At 36.3% G+C, this 16,619-nt stretch overlaps 1 protein-coding gene across 6 annotated transcripts in view; it reads left to right on the forward strand.

The window, feature by feature from the left end:
• Nucleotides 1-2,246: 2,246 nt before the first annotated feature.
• nbeal2 (neurobeachin-like 2) overlaps nucleotides 2,247-16,619 on the forward strand; it is a 64,717-nt gene continuing 50,344 nt past the window's right edge. For 5 of the 6 annotated variants that reach the window (XM_052578014.1, XM_052578015.1, XM_052578011.1 and 2 more), the window contains exon 1: nucleotides 2,250-2,679. Coding sequence is in view for 3 of the 6 variants with exons in the window: in XM_052578011.1 (XP_052433971.1) it covers nucleotides 2,629-2,679 (51 nt within the window). In the remaining 3 variants the exon portion in view is untranslated. Of the gene's footprint in view, nucleotides 2,680-16,619 lie in introns of all 6 variants that reach the window. The other variant, XR_008157331.1, reaches the window with a different exon arrangement.

Here is a 16,619-nt window from a genome sequence, read left to right on the forward strand (position 1 = left end):
ACACACACACACACACACACACACACACAAAGAAAAACTACATTTCTAAAAAAGTACAATACAATAAAATCAACAGTTTACAACTTCATATAGACTTTAAAACACCGTAACAGTAAAATATGTAAGATAGATAACCAATATGCTACTATGCTCTGGTCTTAAGAATGAACAAGATTATTCAGAGATCACAACTCATCTGAATAGAAAAAAATGACCCACACAAGTTCCCCAAACAGGAAAACAAACACCCCGATGACATGACATGGTGTGGAATGTAGGGCATTGCCATGGCAATACAGCTGCCTCTAGGTCCATCCTCTTCCCAGTGACCAGTCACAAAGATGCACTTAGCAATTATATTAGGACTAATACAAATGCTGCATGATGACTCCCTCTCTTTTGTTTGATTACTAAAATTAGTAAAAAAAAAAAAAAATGCCTTTTTAATATTTTATTGTTTAAAGGCATCATATTGTAGTATATAGTGTGGGAAACGGGGTAAAATATGTGCTTTGATTTAGAAAGTATGTATTGTTTAAGTTGTGGTTTCTTTTCATCTACCTTCATCAAAAGCATACTGTTGTTCCAGGCACCAAACACAATAGACCCTTCAGAATGATGTTAAATATGGTGTTGTCATAGCACATGCAGTTATAGACAAAAACAAATGTGCCAAACGAAAATGAAAAGACACAAAATTAGATCGTTCTAACTCTTTGCCAACACAAGTTTATTTGCATAGAGTTTGCATGCTGTCAAGGGATCCAATGGCCATACGGATCTCAAATCATTTAGAATGTAAAATTGTGTGATGTTTTACTCTAAAATGCTTGAGTTGTGAAAAAACTCATCAAGTCACACTGTATTTGTGATTAAAACAACGAAGATAAAATATTAATGGCAGGCAATATTAAAGGCATGTATTAGGGAAAGGAAATATAAAATATGTTTAATTTATATGTGTGTATGCTAATTCATCTAGATCCTGTTTGCTTCTAAATGGTGAAGTGAGAATGTGTTTTGTGGAAAATAATAAATACTGCAGTGTGTTGTGTACAAAGTGAAAAAGAAACGGAAAGTGACGTGACATTTAGCCAAGTATGGTGACCCATACTCAGAATTCGTGCTATGCATTTAACCCATCCAAACTGCACACGCACACGCACACGCACACGCACACGCACACTGTGAACACAAACCCAGAGCAGTGGCCAGCCATTTATGCTGCGGCACCCTGGGTGGTTGAGCAGTTGAGGGTTCAGTGCCTTGAACCCTCAACTCAAGGGCACCTATGTCGTAGTATTGCTGGCCCGAGATTTGAACCCACAACTCTAGGGTTAGGAGTCAAACTCTCTAACCACTAGGCCACGACTTCCCCCAAATGGTAGAATAATGGTGACACACCATGCCTGTGTGTGTTTTGGTGTTACCTTTGCTTTCAAATCTTTTTCAGACTCTCCAGCCTCAGGTGTCCACCCCTGTAGTTAAAATAAATTACGAATAACATGAGCAATGTGACAAATCCCAATCACGATCCAAAATCACAGCTAAACCCTGAGATATAATGAATCAGAGCCAGTGTCCTTATATGTGCAAATTTCAATCAAGACTGAATCATCAAATATTCATGCAGCGTTAACTGTTCATAAACAACTTTCTTATGCACTGCACAGCCAGGACAAATGAACACGTGTCACCAGACAAGGCACAATTTACATTTAAATTAAAAAAATTAAAAAAGCCTGAGAACTCAGAAGTTTTGATTGAAACAAAATGTTGTCTTTCGTATTATCTTTATTGAATTTCAGTGTAATTTATGTCTGCATTTATAAAAAAAAAATGTCAAAGAGCATGTCCAAATCCAGCATCATTACAGTTTCATTTTTAATAAACTTGTTAATGGGGCTTCATTTGATATATGAATTTTTTTTTTTTTTTTTTTGTGAACTATCCCTTTAAATAGAATGTCAGCTATCTATTTATCTATCTATCTATAGTGTGTGTGTGTGTGTGTGTAGCCTGTGTGTACTTCTTCCTGTGTACTGGAAGCTTCACAAATTAATAATGTAAATGTTAATTTGCTTTCTACAAACTAAGTCACCAGGAGAAGTTCCTGCTCTCCAGTGCCATTCCATCCCTGTTAATTCTCCCAATCAGCTGTGACATGATGCTCAATGGTTTTTCCTTCATCTTGGGCAGCTCTGAGGCTGAACTCCTCCCGGCTGTTTCTTGCTCTGCTCTCTACTGTCGCTGTAACGCTCGAGAGGAGGAGAGTGAGTGCGATCAGGGGAATGAAAGCAAGCGTGCACAGACAAGTGTGTTCAACTCCTCTAGAATTCCTCCAGCAGAGACGTGCGTTTAGCGAGATTTTCAAATGTTGCTCTATACATTCTCTAGTTTCTTTCTTCGGAATTGTCATTTTGACCCACCCTCCATCTAAAAAGCATGCAACTTTGGGAGAGCTTGGCAACCAGGTAGTGGACAGCTGTGCAGCAGCATGCCGTTCTAGCAAACAGTATTTCCACGGATCTTCGCCGAGTCAATCCGTGATCATGTCGTTTGTGGATGTATATTCAGATGGTTTGATTGACGGCTAAGTGGAGGAAACACGCAGAAGAGCGAAGGAGAATGGCTTCGAAAGAGCGACTGTACGAGCTGTGGATGTTATATTACACTAAGGTGAGTCACGAGCAGGCGATCGCGCGAGCCACTCGACACCTGTTGGCTTCGGAGTTTATGTTGTTGCAAACTTGCCACTGTCGTTTCATATCACGTCACATCATGCATATAGTTAAAAGGCAAGAATACTCGCCATAATTCATTACCCTTTTGTGTAGAAACAGTTTCAGGAAGTGCGTCCGTGGTTATTTTTTTTTTTGGGGAAGGTTGCGCGTGCACGTACACAGTGAAAATATTTGACTCCCGCTTAATATTTAATTTTGTTATGAAGTGACTGACAATTGTGATGACACACAAGGACTAATGATATTTTCTCTAAGCCTAACGCTATGGTCCATCACAACAGGTCTATTTGATGTTTCAGTTATTCTGTGTAGTTCTAGTGTTTATCTGAGTCAGGTAATGCCTCTTCCTGCTCACTTCTCTTTTTCTTTATAATTTGCTTTTAGTCTCTAATAAACAATGTGGTTTGCAAATTCCTTTTATTTGAAATAAATCGACAGCATTACAGTGAATACATTTATATTTTTTAATGTTTAATTTTGAATCTTCAATTCCAATTCCGGCGAGCTTTAACTATGCTTGAATTGCATACAGTTTATTTAAAATAAGCATTTCATGTATTATTGCTGAAATGCTTTATATTTACTCATAAATTCACCGATTCGCGAACGAATTGTTCTTATGAGTCGAATCTTTTTAGTGAATCAGCTGAACCGGCTCCTAACGATTTGTTCGCGAAAGAACGATAGTTCACGAATCGATCCGAACAGTTCTCGTTACTTACTAGTTGCATAGTGAATGCATAGTTGTATGCTTACAGTTTGAGAGCTGACAGTTTTATCAGTGGTTGTATGAATTTTTTTTGGGGGGGGCTGAATCGTGGTTGTAACAAAGTGAACTGTGGGACCTATGAAAATAAGCTTAATCAAAAAAGAAAGAAAGAAAATATATTTATAATTTATATATCCAAACTAATTTTCCGTTTTGATTTTCACTGCTGTCTTACCAGTATGTTGATTTGTGTTTCAGGGTTAAAATGTAAAGGTAATGAATAATGTTTTTTTTTTAATTATGTAATGTGCCATTAAAGGATATCAGGGGCCATGTGATTATGTCAGGACACAAAAAATGATAGTCAAAAATGATTTTTTTTTTTTTTTGTCTGTTATAAGCTATTCTGGAATAACCTGATTCACAGAAGTGAGTCGGGCTTCCCTTCACTACATTAAGAATGGTTATGTTGACAACACCCTCTGGTGGAGTAGAGCATACAAAAACCGCACTGCAGTCTTGAACATTTTTGAGAGCAATTATACAGTTAAAACAATATGTAGAAGTTGGGCGTCCATGTATTCCTTCTGAAACTCGTGATGGCTTATTTACAGGATGAAGTCAGCTGTAATGGTCACTATAGTGTTCTTTATGAATGGCTACCATGGTAACCAAAACAGCAGGTGCAGGATACAAGAAGCACCAAGGGTCACCAAAGAGAAATGTCTACTTGCAGATCGCTGTTTTAATTTGACACTCTGTAAAAACATTGTATAGTTAGCAGATTGCATGTAAAATAAGCTTTATAAATTATGCAGTAGTGCTCCAGTCTGGTCTTGGTGCAAAGTTCTCCAGATAGCTGGGAGTGTTTCTCTAGATCTCATTCATTTCATAATCTAAAAAGCAACCCTTTGTCATTTTATTCCCGTTTATTAATAACTTCACACAAAAAGCTAACAGGGATCCATACCAGACATGCAAAGTAGTCAGACGGATTCCTCTGATTGTTGCAGCAGGCAAATGGGTCTGCCTTTTTCCGCAGGTACACTGATATAGATGTGATTCTTTTCTTTTCTTTTTTTAAACAAAGATAAAAGGCGTATGTGATTTTTGCACACCCATGTCTGAGTTAGTTTCCCCTGCATGGTTGGCAGCACAATGCTTTCCAATGTTTTGAAACTGGTTTAAAACACCCATTTAAAATGCCTCTGCTGACTACTGTCTGCTGCGATTTAAACAAGATAAGGCTGAAAATTAGCTTGTTTTCCTTTGGGATCATGAGGGCTTGCTCTATTTTAAACCCATTTAAAGCTCTCCTCACCTATTATGCAAGTCATTTGACCGTAGAATGAGTCCTATGTCCTCTCAGTGTAACGAGGTCTCATGGGAAGCTTGTAAATTTGGACTGACACAATGTGTGTCCTTCTTTAAGCTTAATTTTGTTTGATTTTAGTTTATTTCAGTTTATTATTGCAGTTTCATGTTACTTGAGAATCTGGTTGCAGGCATAAAATGTTTGCTCAAGCATAAAGTCAGCATAAAATTCTAATTTGCCCAATTTATCTTTAAAATGTGTCTTATTGATCTTATTGTGAATGATTCATTCATTCTATATGTCATTTTTATTATTTTTATTTTTTGTATCTTCATGACTTCTGTTTGGTAGGACATTTTGTCATTTTGTCCACTTTCTCTTCAAAGTGTCAAATATAACAACATATTATTATCCAAATGGATCTTATTTCCTATCAAATGGTTCAAATTTACAACACTGACTGCAACAAATACAGCAGACAGGCTGAATGACAATGCATATTCACTGTCTGTTAGTAGGTGGCACTTTTGGACCAGCAGAAATACAGTGGTTACCATAATTGCCTCTGTAAACAAAGCAGTGCTACGCTTATAAACACTATTTTAACTTGAAAAACTTGAAATAACTTGAACAAATGTCAAATAACCTTTTCTGAAGAAAACCATTTTACTTTCATTCATTATGTAAATACCGGCAAATATGCTCCCATACCTTGCACGTCTTCCTAGTGAGCATTTAGTGAGTGGCACTATGAAAAAACATGCGTGTAAGGTCCGAGGTGAAATTAAATTATTTAGTTTTTTGCTCTTGATATTAACTTTCAAAGTGAATTTATTCAAAAAAATTGGTTACATTAATGACTATATTTTGACTAGTATTTAAAGTGTCAACTTGAAGTAGTAGTCAATTAGTCTTTCACATCCTAACTGTACAGAAGAAGAAAAAATCTGCCGTTACTTTTTCATTGTCCATTTAAAGATGTATTCAGTAAAAAAAAGAATTCTGGCACTGGCCAGTATGGTAGTCATCTTGGACTTACTGACACCTAGTGGTGTGGATGTAGCATTGAACAAAAGCAAATGTTTGCGTTCTGCATCATCTGCTGTCAGACATGTATTCTGTGAGAAAATGTGCTCAGTTAGGGGAAGGCTACCAAGACAGAGTGAATAGTATTTGGTTATTGGTTATTGGTATTGGGGTCGCTTCGACCCATGGACATGAAAAACAACTGCAGACTTGGCAACACTGGTTGTCCTTTACTACACAGAGCCTTAGTTCACTGAAAATCCACACAAAATTGATTTCAAAATCGCAAGCAATTCTTTGTCGATTTTGAAAGAGATTTTGTTTAGCTTGTCGGTGTACTATGGCTCTGTGTAGTAAATGCCGCTCCACCTGAACCAGTGTTGCCAAGTCTGCGGTTGTTTTTCATGACCACGGGTTGAAGCGATAACAATGTGATGTTTAGCCCCTAAAATGCAAATTTTATCGGGGAACCTCTTGGAAACGCGATTGGCTAGTTTTGGACTAGTTTTGAGAAGCAACTGGGCAGGATTTGTTTTGAAAACCTGGCAACCCTGATCTGAACGCACATGCTGGAGATATACTTCTAATCACAGGAGCGTCTTTACTGAGAAGATGTGCATGAAAATCGTATAACATTTTTTGCACAGCCCTACCCATAAGGTGACCTGCTCCATGTTAAGTTATGGCAGGAGTCTTCATCACATGTGAGTCTACATGACTTTCGAAACATATTTTCCATTAATTTCTTAAAGTTTAAAACTTTTGAACAGTAGAGCTCAATGTTAAGCATGTATTAGACTGTATCTGGCTGAATATCTTCCTCATGAGAGGCAGCTGTACACAATCGGAGAAGAACAGCAAAGTTTAACGTCATGTCATTCCGGTGATTTTGCTGTATTTGTAATGATGTGCCAGCTATTTTTTCTTTTGGCTGCGAGTGCAACACTGCCTCTGTCAGACCACTTCCTCTTGAGTGTGCTGTTCAGAGGACAACATTGATGTGATAAAACCAACTTCCTGTCATGGTTGCTACCATTTGTAACCTCTCTGAACAACCTGTTTGTGAGTTGACAAACACATGGTACACATCATCACCCCAGTTCAGCTGAAGACCAAATGAGGAAGGGGTTTTGGGAAATAATAAGCTTGTGTTTGTGTGTCGTGATTTTTGTGAGTTTGAGGGTTGACGCTCTATGTTCTGTGGAGGACCTTCATGCAGGATGATCTACAAATAAACTTGAGCTAGTTATAGATGTGTATTTGAAATAGCTTTCAAAAATGGATGAAACAGTCCACCCAACATTTATTTACCTCAGTGTCATTATTTTTTTCATGAAAAACAAAATGAGGCTCTGGGGCTTCTAGTTGATGAGGAAAGTAAATGGTGATTCATACTGCAAAACTCCTATAAAAAAGACAATTAAAGCACCACTTGAGTTTAGATGAGCATGAGAAAATGATGACAACATTAACAGAACATCATAAATCTTTCCCAATTCTAAGAAATGCATCTTAAATTTACCTGCTGGATGGCTTCATGGTTGTGCAATTATGCTGATTACGTTATACTACAACTATTTTTCGGTCGTTTGTTGCTCCTCGCACGTGCTCCTCGTAGGAGGAGACTGACTTGGCAGGTGTGTATGCTTTTACAGACAATAAACCAGCTTGTACATCTGAATAGATTTTAGTATACTCTCACAATAGACTGAGAGTCCTGGCAGCACCCACCTCAGTTCTCTGAACTGCCATTGTGTACCTTTGTCATGTACCTGTAAGTCAAGTTTTTGAGATTTAAATCACGTTTAAGACAAATGTTTGCATAAAGGTGCATAATCTGATGTGAATACCAGTGTTTTGCATGCGAGGATCTTAAAAGCATTTTCAGCTCTTGTTTTATCTTCCCCTCACAATTCTGCAAGCAGGGTAACTTAGGGGGTTCAAATCTTTGTGCTGGATAGTTCAACACTTTAATAGATACTTTGAAGTATTCAACAGGTCTTTGCCTTTCCAGAGCACTTGTTCATTGTCAGAGAAGTTGGAAAAACTAATTTAACATTCACATTTAAATATGAAAGTTCTTTGGCATTGATGGTTCCATGAAAATCCTTTAACGTCCATGGAATCTTACTATTGCACAAAAGGTTCTTTATTGTTGAGAAAGGTTCTTTAGATTATTAAAACGGTCTTCACACTAGACAGAATGGTTCTTTTTAAGAAGGTTCTTTGGCATCACTGTCAAAATCCAAGATCCAACCACACCCTTACTCTTAACAATAGCCCTATCGCTAAAAATACTAAACACTAGATCAAGCTCCACCCATTAGGTCCACAGGGGTGGGGCTAGACTAGATCACGCCCCACCCATTTTACCCATGTGGCTCTGCAGTAGTCTCACGTAGCCAGACCTTCAGACTGACATGTAAAACAACTATTCACATTCCTTTTCATTCAGCAAAACGTTTTGGGGGCGTGGAAATGTTGCAACAGTAACAGACCAGTGTCTCTTGGACGTATTTTAAAGATTCTGTGCTGCAAACTTTAAATAGTTGACATGCTTTTGAAACTCCAGCGTTTAGTTGATCCTGAAAAGCGCTTGTCATCACAGTTGTAAGCTCTACAGCTTTCTTCTTTCAAAAGGGGGTTTGGCGTCACGTCATCTTTGTTTCCAGGTGGAACGGTAAAGAACGCGACAAACACACATCTCCCAGAAATCCTGTAGAATTCAACCAATCTGATGACGACTTTGACACTCCTGAAGTGTTTCCACTTTTGCGTACCATATGCATCAGACGTTTAGCCAATGGTCCGTGGGCGTGAGGTCTGAGGCTCAGACTAGATCTGCAGTGAGTACAACTTTTGCTGCCTTTGGAACCTTTTTTTTTTTTTTTTTTTTTTTTTAAAGAGTAAAGTGTTATCCAGGCAGTCTAATGAAATGTTTGCAGTCATTTCTCCAGAGACAAACTGATTGATTATTCTAACGGTTCAATGTCTAAACTCTGTAGAGTTCAGCTGATGTATTGGATTGCCAGTGTTTTTCTTTTACAGGAATCTCTGATATTTGCCCACTTTGATATATGCTACACCATGTTTTAGCACTGGATGACTATTATCTAAACAATATTTATTTATTTGATTAAATGTACATTACCTCATTGTCTTTTAAATGGAATTTCGTCTTCACTTGATTTAAGCTTGCAAACAGTTGACTAAACCTTTGGGTGTTTACGAAGTACTGCCTACTTCTCACTTTACTGAGGCCTAAGATCACTTACTGCCCGGTTTTGAAGAATGAGACATCTTCAGAAGTAGAGTGTACATGGTAGTTACCAATGCTTATCTGCCAAAATCCGCGCTCGCTACATAATAGTGATGTTTTATTATCAGAGACAAGAACCCATTACAGTCCATGATAGACCACCTAAATGATCTGAGTATTAGGTAGACATGAGCATGAATCTGCACTCTCAAACCTAAAGAGCTACAACATGTACTTTGAACAGCAGATTAATCAAAAAGATAGAAAAAAGTTGTCTACTTCCTGATTTTGTAATGCATTTTATGACTGTCACATATTTAGTTTGAGTCATTGACGCAGCTGCTGACTTGTAGAGGCAGATGATCTGTGCACACAAACAGACTGTCTGGATAAACCAGAAGGCTGTGATCTAAGCTTTGACTTCAGGCTTTTACATTGATGTACCGATGATATTGTTTTTATACTTGTTGCAAGATGTTGTGTTACTCAACTGCTCGTTTTACTGTAGGCTGCATAGAACTCATTCTGAATGAATCTAGATTTTACCTAATTGTCCTCAGCAAAATATCAAACAGGAGAGTTTACATTCATAGTTCTGTTCCAGTGCGTATAAAGCTGTCTACCTAGACACCATTCTAGTTAATAGGCCGCTTTTGACTAAAATCTAAGGTAACTTCAGAATACATTACGTAGGGCTACACAATTTGGGAATGAAAATTGTGGCTGCAATTTAAATGTGATTAAAAATGTTAGGTTTGCTGTGCTTGGTTTGTAGGGCTGCACACTTGGTCAGAATTTTGTGATTTGAAAAAAAATTGATTTTTTTTTTAATTTTCAATTTTATTTTTTGTAAGTTATTTTGAAAAAATTAAACTTTCATTACATGTGTATATATATATATATATATATATATATATATATATATATATATAAATTTCAAAAATATTTTATATTGATTGTTAGAGCTTACAGCTTAAAATAAATAATATCCAAATAAATAAATACATAAATCCAAATAATAATAATAATAGCAATAATAATATATATATTAATTTTCAAACATAACTTAAAATCGAACAAAAAATAAATAAAAAAATAATAATAATTATGGCTCGCCACTCTAATAAATCAATTTGAGAAAGAAATCAAATGAAGAATGACATTATCGTACAAACATTATGCCTTACATATTTGCACTCCAATATGTCTCAGATATTTAAACCCTTGTTTAACAAACCCTCTAATAAGAATAGAGGATATATCTAAGCCCATATATATTAAAAATGGATCCCACTTTACCATATGAGCATCCTTACTATAAGAAGCACAGGTTAAGTAATCTAATGATACATATCCTAGTATAACCCTGTGCCATAGTGCCGTAGAAGGGGCTTTATCCATTAATAATAATAATAATAATAATAATAATTAATATATACATCACAAACTTTTGGCCAAATTCAAATAAAATATTATTAATACTACATAAACAAAATAAGAAATACTCCTATTTTAATATATTATTGTAATGTAATAATAACATATTTAAAGGGACACTAAGTAGGAATTACTCCCATCTAGTGGTGAAATTGTATTTTGCATTCAAACTAATTTTGCTCTCCAGCGCCTCGCTTTTTCAAATGCGCGTTGCATCTATGGTAGGCGATATGTACCAAAAAGCTTTGACGGGATGTCTTCTAATAGCACTTCGTCGAGTTTTCCTTCAGGTGAACAGGTGTGTTATTTCCAACAAACTGCAACATGACCATAAACAAACGAATGTTACAGTATGAATTACTGACTGTGGAAAACATGAAGTATTGTAATTAGTAGTTATGTCTAATTTATTCGTTATATTTTCTGAATTATATGCATTGTTAGATATAAAAAAAATATTATAATATAGATTGTAACACTGACTTACCTGTCGAGAAGAAAACTGGCCACTTCAGCGTCTCTTTTGAAATCTTTATCCAGCATTAGCTCTTTCCACCTAGAAAAAGCTTCCCCGACATTAACTCTTGTTTTCTGTAATCTACGGTCACGTTTCCTTTTACGTTCTATTTTTGACTGTTTTGGCGACGATGTTTTCTTCTCCTGTGGCGCGGCATATGTATGGTCCATAATAAGAATGCAATCCAGACTTTTAAACTTGCCGGTGCAGTTTCAAGCGCCTCTCACTGCTCTGCACCTGCGTTTCTGGCTCTGACCGAAAACGCGCTGTGGAAACGCGTTGGCTTAGTACTTTTTGTCCCTCTCTGCTATTATAGTTTTGCAAGATGGCGGAACTACATGGAAGCCTCCGTCAACCTACCCGTCCCATGTATATAAAGATAATAAATTCTTCATTTACGAGGATTAGTTTAAACATTGGCATAGGTATTTGTACACCACTGAGGGCATATTTATGAATAAAAATATTGATTTTAGATAATAAAATACCTAAAAAGTTACTTATTGTCCCTTTAAGAAGACAATATAATGGATAATAATAAAAATTTATATATACATGACTCATTTTTGGCCAAATTAAAATCAAATATTAGTACTACTACATAAAAAAAATATACAAATGACAAAAAAAATTGAATATGAAATACTGCTATTTTAATGTATCATTGTAATGTAAAAAATAAAATGACATTACCTCTGTAAAATTACTATATTAATATTTATGGCTGTCTTAATTTGTTTGTTTACAAACATTAAATCAGTAGTATGATTGGTCAGCTCTGGCAAGGAAATATGATTTTGGTTTTGGAAGTGATACTACACCTATTCTCTTACCGAACTGAAACCAGGATTCCTTTGTGGTTAACAAGATGTAACAACTGTTGTTGTTTTTTCTGCCATTGATTGTATTCATGTATATTACATTTGTATTTAACTTAAATGATTTGAATATGGGAAATGCAGCATTAGGTTGAACATTTGTTTCTTATTTTTGTCTGTCATCTTCAGTTTTTCTGAAAAATGATCACATAATTATTAATATTAAGTAGATTATTAATATTAAGTAATTGGCAGACCTGTTAAAAACCAGGTAAAAAGAGGTGCTTTAACTGTTTCAATGCTGCAGGGAAATTCACACAGATTTTAAGAGAAAAACAATCAAATTTTATTTTTATTCCCCGGGTGGAGGGATAAGTCCAGGCTGCTGCTGTCAAGGAGCTCCAGTACTTTCCAAGATTTACCCTTGGGACTGCTTAACTATATTAAGCCCTCTTTGACTCATTTAGCAGCTTCAATCATCTGGAAGAAGGCTAATCAGGAACAGTAATTCAGCCATACTACTACTTTGCTCAATGGTATGTCATTACAATTTTTTTTACTATTATATATTTGATCCCCTAGTCTGTCTGTGGCCTAGTTAAGAGGAAGTTATAATTTCCTTCTTTAACACTGATGCTTCAAGGACATTATTCTGTTTGCTTGTGTAGTGGGTGAGGCTAGTAGCCATTGGTGAAGATGTAGGATGTTTGTATGGCAGCTGGGTGGGCCTTTTTGATTTGGCTAGGTGTGTATAAAGTTAATTTGTCTTAAATAATCGAGAAAATCTAAAAGCATTTTCATTGTGTGTCGCCCCCTGAAGAATATTTGAGGATTTTCACATGCATCCCGGGGCCTGTGTTTACTGACTTCGAGAATGATTGGTAGAAACCCAGAGAAAAACCCTCTTTGTGTCCGCTGAGCAGCTGCGAGCTCTCTGAGCTGCCAGGAATCTCAGACAGAATGGCTCATCTGTGATTTGACATCTTCACAGAACACCACTGGAGTCAAATTGCATTCAAGAACTGACCTGAATTTAACTAACTCTACTTTATCATCACAAGACAATTATTAATTGAATTGAATTGATTAATGAACATCATTTAGTTTCCATGATTAGGGTACAAATTGGTGTCTCATTAGAGAAATGAATTTGATCAAATATTGTCTAGCATGAAATTAATCTATCATGAAAAGTAGTTCATCTTAATGGGGATTTTGGCCCGTTCCACATCAGAGGTTTGGACTTTCTTGACTATATATATATAAATATATATATATATAGTTATGCATTTAGCAGACACTTTTATCTGAAGCGACTTATAGTGCAGTCCCTTTTTTACCAGTATGTGTGTTTCCTGGAAATCGAACCCATAACCTTTTGCGCTGCAAACGCAGTGCTCTACCACTTGAACCATTTCATTCTGTGATCAAAAGTATTGTATGAAAAATATATTTGAATATAATTTAAATATAGGCTAAGTTATATAACTTAACTATAACTTCAAAATTAAATAAAAAAATTATGTTTTTTATATATTGTTAATTACCAAAAATAATCATGCTTTATCTATTATTTTTTAATATGTATTTATTTCCCATATTTTAAATCCCATCTATTGACTGATTTATTCAAGGTTCAAGCCCGGTTTTGGACCTTATTCATGGTAAGAATCAGAAACTATTTACTCTTGCGCATGTATGTTTGTCACATCTGGATGTGAATACAAAAATAACGACAGTTTGGTTTCACAATAACTGTTTCAGTTCTTAGATCTGCCTAACACATTTTCATTTCCCATTATCAATTAAAGAAATTTAGCATGTTGGCTGTTGCTGTTATTTTGGACTGTTTGTTTGAGGAAGTGCAGTTTATAATTCTGTTGAAATGAAGCAACCCTGAAAGATCATCTAGTGGCGTAACAGAAGTTACAAGACTGCCCACCCTCTGTGTAGTACATACAAAGTACGATTATTTTGTTATCACTTAGTTCATATGTAAATATATGTTTTTGTTTCTTTAGAAAGCATCCAAGATAGAACATGATTGCCGTAGCGGTCTCATAAATCTGGTAGTCTCAATTAATGAAATCTGTGTCAAGTTCAAAATCTAATTTACTGGATTCAGCTGTGCCAGAGCTTAAAATGGAAAACTCATTAAGGGTGATGTTATAAACAGTAGGCAACACTGGGCCTACAGAGACACACTGTTGGCATTTCCCCTGTAAAGCTCAGCACTTAGTAAGGATCAAGTGATCAATTGGCAAAGTGACTCAATACCAACTCAACTTCAGTTCCGTGTCATTGCTTTATGAGTTTCAATTTAGGGTTCATTCTCCATGTGGTTGTAAAAGTGTTTTTTCATGCATCAAGTCAGGGCATGTCACTTCCATCTGACTGCTGATTCATACTGAATCAGTGATCTTTTCTCAGTCTTTAGGTTTCCCTCCAGCTATTATTTGAAAGCCACACCAAGTCTTTTTGTAGGATAAAAGCATGCTTTTACAGTGCTCTCAACTATGGTATGTGTACCAAGATGAGAGGGTAATCTGTTGCACAACTGGGCTTTCAACTCTGTCAAGGTCCTTAGAAAGAGTTCCGTTCAATTTCAGCATCATCACATTTTTGTCAGTCAGCCTGGGGTACCATGATGGTTTACAAAGCAGATTGTTGAAAGTGAATGAGAACTGGGTTTGTCCGGTTTCAAAATGACTGGATGGGCTATATACCAAATCTTTGTAAGTTATTTGACTCCTGCGAGAAACAGGTTGAAATCTGAAGGAATTGTTCATGCAAATATCAAAAACCAAACCAGTAAGATGTTAGTTCATCTTCAAAACACAAATGAAGAGTCCATCCATTGAAAGTCTATTCTATTAAAAAGTCTATTCTATTCTATGAGATTTGTTTTAAGGGTTTATAATAACATGAGTGTGAGTAAATGATGTCAGAATTGTAATTTTTTTTCATGTACAAATAATTTTTAAAGTCAGATTTCTTTCAACGATTCAGAATGATCCTGTTCTTAAATTTCACTTAATGATTTAGTCAGGGAGGTTAAAAGCTCTCTGGACAGGAAGATAAGCAGTGTGTAATGACTTAAATTCTGACATGTTTGTGACTCAAAGACTCAGACTATAATACATATTTTGTATTCATCACTCTTATGAGATTTTATATAGTGCTTTTTGTCATTTTCAACACTATGGTAAAGAGCAGCTGGTACATTATTCTAAATTTATCTTTTGGTTTTACTTGAATATAAGAAAGCCATGGTTTAAAACAACGTGAAAGTGAATAAATACAGGTGCATCTCAATAAATTAGAATGTGGTTGAAAATTTCATTTATTACAGTAATTCAACTCAAATTGTGAAACTCGTTTATTAAATAAATTCAATGCACACAGACTGAAGTAGTTTAAGTCTTTGGTTCTTTTAATTGTGATGATTTTGGCTGACATTTAACAAAGACCCACCAACACTCCAACATACAGTCCTCCGCTCAACCAGCTGAGCTATCGAAGGGGCAAAGGGCTAGAGAGAACCTCGACATATCAGGGTTCTGTAGCTCTACTGCTGGCCAAAAAGTCACTTCTGGTGCAAGAAGATGTGCTGGATTTTTGAGGAGGGAAGCGAAAAGGAGCATGTGTTCCAATACATATCTCAACAAATTAGAATACTTCATAAGACCAATGAAAAAAACCAATGTTGGCCTTCTGGAAAGTATGTTCAGTTACTGCACATGTACTCAATACTTGGTAGAGGCTCCTTTTGCTTTAATTAGAGCCTCTACCAAGTATTGAGCACATGTACAGTAAATTAACATACTAACATACTCTCTTGTTTCTCATTTTCCTCTTGTCAATAGTCCATAGATTCTCGGTGGGGTTCAGGTCTGGTGAGTTTGTTGCCCAGTCAAGCACACCAACACCATGGTCATTTAACCTACTTTTGGTGCTTTTGGCAGTGTGGGCAGGTGCCAAATCCTGATGGAAAAAGAAATCAGCATCTTTAAAAAAATGGTCAGGGGAAGGAAGTTCTTTTCCTCTGAAATTTCTTGGTAAACCGATTCAGTGACTTTGGTTTTAAAAAACACAATGGACCAACTCCAGTAGATGACTTTGCACCATAAATCATCACAGACTGTTGAAACTTAACACTGGACTTCAAGCAACTTGGACTATGAGCTTCCTCACCCTTCCTCCAAATTCTAGGACCTTGGTTTCTAAATGAAATACAAAACTTGCTCTCATCTGAAAAGAGGACTTTGGACCACTGGGGAACAGTCCAGTTCTTCTTCTCTTCAGCCAAGGTAAGACACCTCTGACTATGTCCGTGATTCAGCAGTAGCTTAACAAGAGGAATACAACAACTGTAGCCAAATTCTTTGACACGTCTATATGCCTTGACCCCAGCCTCAGTCTATTCCTTGTGAAGTTCACTCAAATTCTTGAATCGATTTTGCTTGACAATCCTCATAAGGCTGCGGTTCTCTCGGTTCGTCTTTTTCTTCCACTATTTTTCCTTCCACTCAACTTTCTGTTAACATGCTTAGATACAGCACTCTGTGAACAGCCAGCTTCTTTGGGAATGAATGTTTTTGGCTTACGCTCCTTGTGAAAGGTGTCAATGATTGTCTTCTGGACAACTGTCAGATCAGCAGTCTTCCCCATGATTGTGTAGCCTATTGACACAAACTGAGAGACCATTTTTAAAGGCTCAGGAAACCTTTGCAGGTGTTTTGAGTTGATTAGCTGATTGGCATGTCACCATATTCTAATTTGTTGAGATAGTGA

This window comes from Carassius gibelio, chromosome B16 (assembly GCF_023724105.1).
Source record: "Carassius gibelio isolate Cgi1373 ecotype wild population from Czech Republic chromosome B16, carGib1.2-hapl.c, whole genome shotgun sequence".
Lineage (NCBI taxonomy): Eukaryota > Metazoa > Chordata > Actinopteri > Cypriniformes > Cyprinidae > Carassius > Carassius gibelio.